The following is an 11,730-nucleotide window of genomic DNA, read 5'->3' as shown; positions in this document are numbered from 1 at the left end:
CATAACATGAGCGTGTCAGTTTATTTAACGAGAGTACTGGGCCTTTACCAATTGTGCATAAACAATATATTTGTACAAGTGGAAGTGATTTGCAACAAATTTGACTTCTCAAGTTATGCTAAGCTTAACACTGATAAATATTAGTAAAATGCTGGCTGGGATTCAGACCACATTGGTTAAAGCAAACCAGGGTAGCTTTGGGGGGAGCAGCGGGTTGCTAGTAGCATAAGAAAAGCGTATTAAGTTCATCGAAAAGGGAAATCTAGAGCAAAGAGCTTTCCCATTTTCCCCAAAACATATAATATAATATCGGCTTCCTTCTTAACTACAAGATTTCCTGCAGTATCCATTTAGTAGTCAAACATCTTGCGAAAAGAGAAACAAAGTAGGAGGCAAGAAGGCACCTCAGGTACTGTGATTAGAACACACAGCGTCACCCAGAGGCTCCCGTGTTCACACATTTGATAACCTCCTCCCCCGCTGGTGGTGCTGTTTAGGATGGTTCCAGACCCTTTGCGGTGTGGAGACTTGAAGGGATCCCTTTGTATTAGACAATCCTGCACCGTTTGCTGTTCTCTGCTTTTGGACTACTGATGCGGTGTGACACATGGTCTCATGCTCTCGCTGCCAAGCCATGTCTGGACTCTACCCTCTCTGAAACTGTAAGCCAAAGCAATTGCTTCCTCCCTGAAGCTGTTTTGGTCAGGGTGTTTTATCACAGCAGCAAAAACCAAACTCAGACAGCATGTTAAGGCACTTACCACCAAGCCTTGCGATCTGAATTCAATCCCCAGAACACATACGGTGGAAGGAAAGAGCCAATTCCCTCAACTTGCCCCCTGACCTCCACAAAGACATTATGGCAAGCACCTACATGTACACGCATGTGTGTGCTTGAACACACACACACACACACACACACACACACACACACACACACACACACAGTAGTGAGTTCCACAATTTAAAGTAGTAAATTCATAACTTAAATTTTAATCTTAAATTTCTCAACTAATGAAGCAATGACATTCCAAGGTTCTAGAAACATCCACCATTAGTTTTATGCACTGTTATCTATCTGTATGTTAGATAACATAGATACATAGAAACATAGGTAAGTCTCCTATCACCACCATGCTCCTCACAAAAGGGACTTGAGCTTTGGCCTCTTTATTGATTGCAGTTATCAGTTAATATAGAGTTAAAATAACCAGTTCACTTTTAGGCATTAACCTTAAAGTATTTTTCAGTCTTAACAAATAAACATTAACAAGATTTATAACTTGCATAATCCAAATAGAAACTGAAGTGTTAATTACTTATCTAAAAAAAAAAAAGAGTTTTGGTTGAGCCATAAAAACACAACATAGCAAATGTATTTAAACACACAATGAGTGAAGCTAATGCTACTTCTTCACTCAGGCTGAAGTCCACATGACATTTGGCAACGGAGATTATAAGGAAGGTTTCCTTTTTCTCTAAAGGCTATAGCTACCTGAATCAAGAATACAATTTTCAAATAGCCCCATAGAAATGTCTAACATCTGAATTCTTAGACTCTCATGCGTATGCACTCTTGCCTTCCTCTCTGTACCTAGGGTCCTGCCTTCCCACCAAGATTAATGAATATTTCTGTTTTCTGTACCCAACGAACATTGTGCCATACATCACAGAAAGAATGAATCTAAAAAAATGATAAAAATATCTGTTCCTCATAGTATTTTCTTATTCAAGGATAGAGAAATGAAGAAGAGTGCATTGCTTTTGTTTTGCTTCTATCTGCAATGGCTGTAATAAAGTCAGTGCAAAATACATCCCTGGGGACACGTTAACTTTAATTGCTGTTAGCATTGCCATGTACAAAACTATTATAGTGAAGTTGACATGTCATGGTCTTATTTATAAGCCATTAACAACTATCTGGAATTTACATCTATGCTAAAAAAAAATACAATCTCCAGACATGGTCAATCATCTTCTTCGGCAGAATATTTCTAAGTGAATATAATAACTCTATCTATGCATGGGGTCATTAGAAGCCAAGTAAAAGGTATTTGAATGGCCGAAGAGTGGCAAACAACCAGAAATAACACCAACTTATCATTCAAGCATATCTTTATTCTACTGGGTCAAACATCAAAATTACAGTGTTTTGGAGGAAAAGCTAAGTTCTTGTTTTCTTTAAACCAAAAGATGAAATAATTTGTAACACTCAGCCCCGAGGGTGCTGGAAAGAGCCAAGTTGTAGCTAATTTGGGGTTTAACGTATGGGAGAGCATCCTCTGGCAGTTTCAGAGGGCTTCCCCCTCCCCCCCCTTTAAGAGAGTTCTTAAGCAAATATTTACCTTGTCATCACATGTAACTTGGGAAATAAGTTCTGAGTACTATATGTTTATGTGCTCCTCAATGTGAGTTATTCAGGTTCCTCGGCTTGTACTGCAAAGCGGGTTGCTATGAAGTCCTCCAAGGTTCTGCTTGACTTGGCTTTGGAATAGCTTTTCTTGTTATTTACTCTTTGACAGAAGGACTGGAAACCGTCCAGCCTGTGAAACAGGCTTTGCAACATTTGGATGGTGTTCTATGAGGAATGGCCTGCTAGCACGCGTCTGACGTATGCAAAACAAGTTCAAAGATGGCTTTCTGGCACAGTTCTTAAAGGTCTGTATGTGGTATGAGGAAGATCCACAGTTCCAGTCTGGCACAACTAACTCACCGGGCTATACCTCCCCTTCTACAGTTCAAGACTAATGGCCCTAGAGAAACTGTTTTTTTCCACATACTCTTCATACCCAGACTATTTTTTAAAAAGATTAAGACTCACATCATGAAAACCAAACAGGCAGTGATACCAGTTGCCCGCTAGTACATCTGGGGGAAAAAATGTATAATTGAAGTTTTGAGCCGCATCAATATAACCTGAGCTCAATTCTATAGACACTACCTTGGCCCTTTCTTATCTAATTAAAATGCTGGAAAATAAACTGCAGATAAACTATTAAGTTAATTAGGGCCATACATCTCATAAAACCATGCATCCTTATCTTTAGAGGCTCTCTGTAACTCTGTTTTGCTGTTTACAAACTGGACAGTAAATTGAGGTCTATGTGGAAGGGCTCTGTTGCTCTCCCCATGTACACCCCCTAATCCCATATCCCATTAGGGGTATACACTGCATTCTTTATCCTTGCTCTCTCCCTAAATTCTATAATCTAAAACTATAATATAGTTTGATTGCTTACCTAATGCACAGCAGAATTAATTTGGCTATGAAAATAGAACATTATTACATTCACCTGAAGATGTGTGCAGGATGAACTAACACATAGAACAAATTCATCTTACGTTGATTTTGTCCGAGGGAACCAGCAGCCCCGGAACTCACTTTACACAGGAAGAGCACCAGGAAGCCTACAGTATGATGGGTGTCTGTCCAGACTTCAGGGCTTCAGTTTTAGCACCAGATACCGCTTGCACTAATTCTAGTGCGCAATTACGCCATAACTTTCTAACTTGTTAGGAAGCCGTGAAATGAGTGCAAGACAGATAACTATGTGTTACTAAGATTTTTGGAACAGCACTATAAAGAAAAAGTTATTGTACAGAAAAGTACAATTTAAGACAGTCCCCTTTGGGGCTGAATATATAAAGAGCCAGATCCTATGTCACAGCATTGTCTGGGTACTAAAAGCAGGATTCCAAAGAACGCTTAGAAAATTGCAAATTGGACATTAATTTTACCTAGCCTGCACAGATAGTCTTAAATTTGAGTTCCATTTGGATTAGAGAATGAGGCTGATGAAAAGTATCTTTCCAGGATTTTTTTCGTATTTACTGCCTGGGACCAGACTCCTCAGGAACGGCTGCTCCATTGGGGCCGCAGGGTAGTAAGCTTTGGCATCAATGGGCTGCCACTGTTAACAGAATGTGAGAGAACAGTGGGAACATGCTGAGAAAGAGAACATAACTGAGTCAAAAATAGGAGGTGCCAGTAAACTGTCTGCTTATGGCAAGAGAAATCCCAGTTTTCAAGTGGACTGTGATTAACCTAAATAAAACAGCCCTACGTGGAGTAAATCAAAGGTTATTTGAAATGAGAAGATACTACTATTCAGGGCCAACTGATTATGGCTATATTATTGCCATACTGTCCAACTTTTTCAATGAAGCTAGAAATTAAATTTGTATGTGTAATTTAATTTTTAAATAGGACTAATTCAATTTAAGAAAAATATCCCCCTGCAGGCCAAGTATAGTACCTGCCTCTGGTTGGTTCTCTTTACGAGTACAGGCAGCCAGCTAAGCAAAGTTCTCCCAGCAGGCTTTACTATTAGCTATCATGGCCTCGGTCTGCACATCTCAGAGTCTTTATGACTGGCACCAAACTATCTGTAGTCAGTGCTGGCTGCTATTCACTAAAGAGACATTGGTGGCTGTGACACAACAGTCTAGCAGAATAAGCATGTCAAGACTTAAGAGAATTAGTCATTTTTACTTCCATTACATATTTTTACATTAATTAGAAATGCTTTTACGTTCAATTAAGCATACAAGCCAAAGCTACTCCAACTTTACACACGATGTATCTTTGATATCATTTTACTTCTAGGAGTTTGTCTTATATACAGCTTCAAACAAATCAAGAAGAATGGTTCCAGTTTGATTATTAACTATGAAAGACCAGTTTGTCAGTTTGTTTTGGTTTTTGGAGACAGAGTTTCTCTGTATAGTTTTGGTGCCTGTCCTAAAACTAGCTCTTATAGATCAGGCTGGCCTCAAACTCAGAGAATCGCCTTCCTCTGCCTCCCGAGGGCTAAGATTAAAGGCGTGCGCCACCACCGCCCAGCCGAAAAACCAGTTTTAATAGAATAAAAAATTACAGGTGAGATGTGACTATTGGTTAGTGGCAGAAGGTTTGCTTAGCATCCATGAGACCTTAGCAACAACAAATCTACAAGATCACAGTAGGAAAAACCAGAAGTGGAGGGGACAGAGGGGAAATGAATATATTCCTGAGATGCTGTTCAGTAAGACAGTCACTTCGTTTCAGCATTCTTCTAAGAATAATACATACAACACACATTCTTTGGCTCAGAATGACATCAGGACTAATAAACTCAATGTTAGGGTTTTAATACATCTAACTACTCTTGTGTTTACGTCTCAAAACTCTACTATCCTCAGAGCTCAGGAAGGCCATGGGTGTACATATAAAAACTATACATTCTACTACCCACATGTAACTGGATAGACTCATGCTTTCTCCTCAAGTCCTTGAGTTGAAAATCCAAACTCAAGGCTCAGGCTTGCATTAATGTCTGGCATCTGTTTTTATCTGCTGTGCTATCTCACTCACTATGTAAAAACTGTAATATATGCTAGTAGCCTGGCTATTCCTTATTTTCAATTCTTGAAACTTATTCATCCGTAGACCAGACTACATCTTAAATCCTCCAAAATTACTGTAATCTTTCCCCCACAGAATTTGCATTTCCTAAATCTTTGTAATCTGAAGCCGAATAACTTAATATATACCTCACCAGATCTCACTTATATGAACACTCTCATCTTGAACTTCTAATCAGCAGAACTGACAGAAATAAACTTGCTTATAAGCTCCCTAGTAAATGGCAATTTATAACAGGAGCCCCAACATAGACAAAAGCCACCGTGCAATGTAAACTAAAACCACACACCTGTCAGAACAGCTAAAATATAAAAATTAAAACAATTAAGCCAAATGTTCATTAGAGTGCAAATAAAATTACTTTCATATATTATAGTGAAAATGTAACAGTATGATCACTCTACCATAGTTCATTTAGTTTGTTTGTTTTTTGAAGCTAAACATATACTTGACATTTGACCCATGAATCAAACTTCTAGGCATCCTTTCCAGAAAAAAATGAAAACTCATATACATTTAAAAATGTTTACAACTATTTGCAAAAATTTTATTTATAATAATCCCCAAATCAGACAAATCTTCAATAAGCAAACAGTTATACAAAATATGGTACATACAAACCATTCAGCAGTAAACATAACAACTTGAACAGATCGTAAGGATATTATACTGAGTGAAAAAAGATCTCCCAAGCTTATTTCTTACATGCTTCTATTTACATAATATTCTCAGTGACAAAACTATAGAACTGAGAACAGTTGGTTAGGGGTGGTGGTCCGGTAGATAATACAGTAACTGGACCACGAAGACCTCTGTGGTACTGGGGTAGTTCTATACACTGCTTGTAACAAGTCCATGAATCTGCACACATGATAAAACAGCAGAGAGCTACATAGATACCAATTACCAAATCCTGCTTTTGATATATTACACTATATGTTAGATGTAACCATTGCAGAAACTGGGTGTCTAGTGTAGACTATATGTTTATATTAGCTTTGCAACTTTATACACAATCTGTAATTATCTCAGAACAAAATTTAGAAGTAAATATTGAATAATATGCAATAAGCTTCCAAACAACTGCTGTGGGAATGTCTTATCTACTAAAGCCCATGATTTGAAGAAAGTAGGTCAGCTGTTCCAGAACTTCTTGTTCGTGGTTTATACAGGGAAACATGTTTGTAAAAACCTTGGCTAATGCTTACAATCTTCTAGCTGAGAAATTTTACTGTTACTATTAGTGAAAAACAAAATTAGATAGAAATGCTTTGTGAATATATCAAAAATAAACATATTTAAAATGTATCTATATTTTAATGTATACTGTTTTCTCTCAGAAATTAAATTGACTGCATAATTCTGGCTAAATCCAAAGACATAAGCTTTAAGTCTAAGGAGTATATCTCTTGAAATTATCAGTACAGTATGATTTCATTTTTGATATACTAAGCACAATAGCAGACAAAGAAAAAAAATCGAGAAGTCACTTAAAGTGAAAAAAAAAACATAATTCCTAAAAGTAAAATTCACGCATTGCTCATATAGTCAGTGTTTTAATAATCTACCATATAAATTGACACATACAAAAATGTCTTAATGATCTGTTACCACTTAAATTAACACATCAAATTCTTGAACATGTGTTGACTTCTAACCTCTGCTCTTCTTCAGAATTAGCTGTAAGAGAGGAAGTGAAGATACATGTTATACCTATGGGAAATAAGTCACTAGCAAGCTGCAGTGTAAGTAGCCTAGATTTCTGGTTCACGTCCCTCAGTGAATAGGAACCATCCGTAGATCAGGAAACCTGGAGTGGAGTCACTTTCATTTACTAAACTTGCAAATTACAATCAAAGTATCAAAACTGTTGATTCCAAAACAATGATCTAGGGTATTAAAAATGTTTTTAAACTAAAAAAAAAAAACCTATAAAGTAGTATAAATCCATTGCAACATAAAAAGCTCACAATTAAGCTGGAATTATATCAGCTAGAGGTCAAGACTGGTCATCTTATACTGAGTAATTTTGTTTCATATATAATTTTCAAAACATTAAATGTTGCAGAAATAAGACAAAGGGAAATATTTAGTTGTAAAAATGCTGGGAGGATGAGGCCTAAATTATCTCAAAAAAATATAAATAAAAATAACTGTTTACAGGAATTTAGCTACTACAGTTTAAAAAGAAAAATGGCCTTGGGCCCCATGGGTTGGCTCAGTGTGTACCGACACTAAGTGCTAAGTCAGACAACCTGAATTTGACCCCACAAGATAGAACCAATTGACAAAAGTTGCCCTGACCTCCATAGGTATGCTGTGACAGGTGCACACATGTACACAGTCATACACACAAACACACATGCACACGCACATATGCATAATAAAGGCAATAAAACAGTAGAAAAACAAAAGTCTAAATTTAAAACACTTATATATGCTTTTCATGCTCTTAATTATTGTGTTACTTTCAGAAAAATACTTATTTGGACTTGAATAGTTGCGGTGTTTCTCTCTGAAGAGAACTTAAGAGTCCCATAAAACTGTTGTGGCATAGACAATGCCTTGGCTGTCTACCACAAGTAGGTTTGTGAGCCAGCCGAGCACTGCTCTGTGCAAAGCAATATTAATAAGAGAACTATAAAATCATGTACTTCGTAAGTTTAGAAAATGCCGAATATGTTCTGTATTTAAATACATTTCCAAAATGTTGTTAAACAAAATTCAACAATCCTCTTTACTGGTACATTTCTCATAGCCTTTTCTAACTTTCTCTAACTACCATTCAGCTCTTCTTGCACAACATCAGGTTATAGGCATTTCAAAATAAAAATCTTTAAAAAAGTATTTGAATCAAAGATGATAGCCATGGTAGTAACCTAAAGGTTAACTTGCTTAAACAGAGAATTCATGCTTTACCTTTGCTGCAGCCAGTACATGATCCTTTTTGATAACTTTAGATTTACTTTCACAGGCATTTGTCCTGGACTCTTCTGCCAATCGATGCACAAAGAGTAAGAAGTTCAAATGAATCTTTAGAAGCAGAGCATATGTATCATTAGATAATACATAAGTATATATATGAACCCATTTTAACATATATTTTATGGACACTATAAATGACGTATCTTTAGGAAATTTATTACTCAGAACTTTCTCATCCACAGCTTCTTCCACATGTGAGGGTGCTACTCACATCAGCTAAAAAGTATCTTTCCCAATTTTATTTCTTTTATTATTTACATGAGTTATCAAGTATTCTAAACAATAACCTGACTCAGAAGATTCAAGGCTAAACAAAGAAGACAAAGGCTTCTGACTGTAACATCCCAGACTACTGGGACAATCACCCCATAAAGCTGCATGGTATGCTGGGAGACACCATGAGAAACGAACAACGCCGGGAACAGCGATAGCATCTCAGTAACTAACTGGTATGGCATTCAAAAAAAAAGAATAAAACATACCGCTTCAAGTGGAAAGAACTGTGGATGACGTGGATTAATGTACTGGGTAAGACTATGACGTTAATGGAAAGCAGAAAGCAGTAAGCAGAGAAATGGCATCAGTTAACAAAAGACTAAACAGGAACCGTTTAACAAAGGTCACTGAAGACAAACCTATCACCTGGGAGCAACAAAGGACCAAAGGAACTTTCCTTTTCCACCACTGCCACGACTTGTGTTCCAACTGTGCTGCTTTCCCGACACCTAGAGTGTCCCACCAGAGTTCATAGAACCACAGGTCACTCCAGGGCAGAAAAAAAGGATGGTGGGGAGACACTGGCTATGTGAAAAAGGTCTGCCAACCTCTGGATACTCCTAGTCAGGGGATTTCCTTCTATACTAAGATCCAACAAAAACAAATAGACAAAAACAGAATAGAAGCCCAGCTCATTTACGCTACTTTAACCACCACCAAAGAGCAGTGGGGGGAAAAAACAAAACGGCAATGTTGCCTTTTCTAACAGAATATGAGAAAGGAAAAACTAACAGTAGAAACAAGGTCTCTTTTAAGGTTCATGAGCAGCTCCCAGAATATGATATAGTACCAAAACTGAGCCTTCTTCACCCTTTAAGTTGGGGCAAGGGGCATATATTTTGGCTCTAGAGACCAAAAATGTAAAAAGTAGACAATTTTATAATAGTGAAGAAAAACAGTATCTGGGGACGCGGCTCGGAGGTTAAGAGCACTGGCTGCTCTTCTGGAGGCTGCTAAGAAGCATCCATAGTAAGGCAGCCCCCAACCACCTGGAATTCAACATACAAGAGATCTCACGTCTTTTGGCTTCTGCAAGCACCTACGTAATATGATCTTCACTCACAAATACTCAAAAATAAAAATGATTTCAAAATAAGTCTTAAAACGAGGATGTCCCACAGCTTTAAAACCGGCACTGCGATGCAAAGCCAGGTGGATCCCTGAGTTGAAGGCCAGCCTGGTCTATACAGTGAGTTCCAGGCCAGTCAGTGCTACAATGGGAAGTTCTGTCTCAAGAAAAAGAAAACAGACACCCTGGAAGAAGTCAATAGCTGGGAAGACAGGAAAATTACTCCAGTTCTGCACCTTCATCTGGAAAAGAGGCATGCGTTTTCAGAACAGAGGGCAAGGCCGTGCTCCTGTGAGTCAACCTGGGGACATAATGTTCCCACACTGAATCTACGTCGAGGCAGAAACAGACAGTTGTTTGACTGGGGCCAATTACTGGAAAGCATTTTGTTTCGGGCAAGTATGAGTTTGACAAACAACAGTCTTGAGAGGTTAAAAACTTTAAGAGTGCTCTATCATCTGTCTAGGAAAATGAATCCGGCCGCTACATGATCACTTTTGAAGGCAGACCTTTAGTAAGGGACCTAGTGCAGCAGCGACAGTGTATTTTATTGGGTACCATCATATAGAAGCTAGGGGAGGCAGGAGGCCAAATATGTCTTTAGACGATTCACCTGAGATATAGAAGAGGCAGATAGGTAAGTAGGTAGGTAGGTAGGTAGGTAAGTGGGTAGGTAGGTAGGTGGGTAGGTAAGTAGGTGGGTAGGTAGGTAGGTGGGTAGAAAGATAGATAGGGATATATACATATAGACACATACATGATAGATAGATATATAGAGATGTACACATATACACATATATTATATATATATAATATATATATATATTAATATTACACATGCTAATCACGATGCCAGAGAGTTCTGAATGAAGCGCTATTCCTGGAAACAATAAGGGGCAGGGCTTCCGCTGAAGGGTCAGTGTCCTGGTTGACAATCTTCCCTTAAAAATTCCCGGGTCTTCCGCAGTGCAGTCCCCCCGACCGCCACATCACCCATCCCACTCCCCCACCTCCCCGGTCCCGGGGCGCCGCCCGCCCTAGCTACCGGGCCCGAAGAGACGCAGGCCGGGCCTGTCCCTGGCGTGTCCCTGGTGTGTCGCGGGCCTGGCAAGGAGCGCCACTCACCAGGAGGTCGCAGCCGGTCTCCAGGCGAAGGTGTGGCTTCTTCTGCTTGAAGGTGCGCCTGAGGAAGGCGCGGGGCGCCTTGCGCTTGATCCGATGCGAGACGGTGGTGGAGAGCGCCATCTCCGCGGCTGGTCGCGCTCGCTCGCCGCAGTCTGGCCTCCCGCGGTGGACGGACAGCTCAGCGGCCGAGGGACTGCGGGGACGACCTCACCAGGGAGAACACAACAACTTTCCTCCCGGACCCCAGGGACGGCCTTCGGTTTGAATCTGCCGCCAGGCAGCGCGTTGGCGCACGGCAGTGACGTCACCAGCAAACCACACCCACGCCTCCGGAAGCGCGGGCTGGGGGGGGGGGCGGGGAATCCCGGGCAAAGGGTGTGTCCCGCTTGTCCACTCCTTAGAGGGCTTGGGCTTGCTTTGCCATCTTGCTGTTACAGCTCTGCTCCCACGGTTGTTTTCATAGAAAGGATGGGAAATTGTGGCATCAGTTGATATGCCCAACAGGAGCTCCATGTGCTGTCCAATCTCGCAATGCAGCAACTGGATTCCAAAGGACTAGAAAGTAAATGAAAGAAATTTGTGTCTTATCAGAAATCCTTAAGCTCTGATGTCTGATTTTCTGATATTAACTTACACTTTTACATAATTGCATTTGGTTTTGCATGAGATTTTTTTCTCAAATCATATTTGCTTCACAAATGTCTGCCCTTTGAGGCTCCTCCATTCCTTAACTTCCCTATAACTTTCAAATATACTTTTTGCTTTTATTGAAAATAGAGTTTTTTCATAAACTATATTCTTATTACTATTTTCCCTCCCTCTTCTCCAAGATCCTTTCCCCTTCCCCACCTATCCAAATATACTCCCCTTA

At 39.5% G+C, this 11,730-nt stretch overlaps 1 protein-coding gene across 2 annotated transcripts; it reads right to left on the bottom strand.

Annotated features, from left to right (window-relative positions):
* Positions 1 to 5,929: 5,929 nt before the first annotated feature.
* Cenpw (centromere protein W) lies at positions 5,930 to 11,113 on the bottom strand. Of its 2 annotated transcripts, XM_005363657.3 has the most exons (3): positions 10,860 to 11,113; positions 8,324 to 8,437; positions 5,930 to 7,084 (listed from the first exon to the last, which is right to left on the bottom strand). In XM_005363657.3, the coding sequence occupies exons 1-3, from the start codon at positions 10,977 to 10,979 to the stop codon at positions 7,058 to 7,060; spliced, it is 261 nt and encodes an 86-aa protein (XP_005363714.1). In that variant the 5' UTR covers positions 10,980 to 11,113; the 3' UTR covers positions 5,930 to 7,057. The 2 variants fall into 2 exon arrangements, with proteins under 2 accessions (XP_005363714.1, XP_013207858.1); XM_013352404.2 differs by lacking the exon at positions 5,930 to 7,084 and having other exon boundaries at positions 8,320 to 8,397.
* Positions 11,114 to 11,730: the final 617 nt, after the last annotated feature.

Source organism: Microtus ochrogaster, linkage group LG9, assembly GCF_000317375.1.
Source record: "Microtus ochrogaster isolate Prairie Vole_2 linkage group LG9, MicOch1.0, whole genome shotgun sequence".
In the NCBI taxonomy this organism is placed as follows: Eukaryota; Metazoa; Chordata; class Mammalia; order Rodentia; family Cricetidae; genus Microtus; species Microtus ochrogaster.
Note: the sequence above shows the minus strand (reverse complement) of the source record. Positions and strands in the feature narration are given on the sequence as shown.

What these genes read in the sequence shown, in the direction of transcription:
- Cenpw (XM_005363657.3), bottom strand. Translation starts at nt 10,979, where the DNA reads ATGGCGCTCTCCACCACCGTCTCGCATCGGATCAAGCGCAAGGCGCCC. An exon ending in AGACCGGCTGCGACCTCCTG is followed by an intron (nt 8,438 to 10,859) that starts GTGAGTGGCGCT and finishes CTGCTTCTAAAG; the next exon opens with ATTCATTTGAACTTCTTACT. An exon ending in ATGTACTGGCTGCAGCAAAG is followed by an intron (nt 7,085 to 8,323) that starts GTAAAGCATGAA and finishes CCTCTCTTACAG; the next exon opens with CTAATTCTGAAGAAGAGCAG.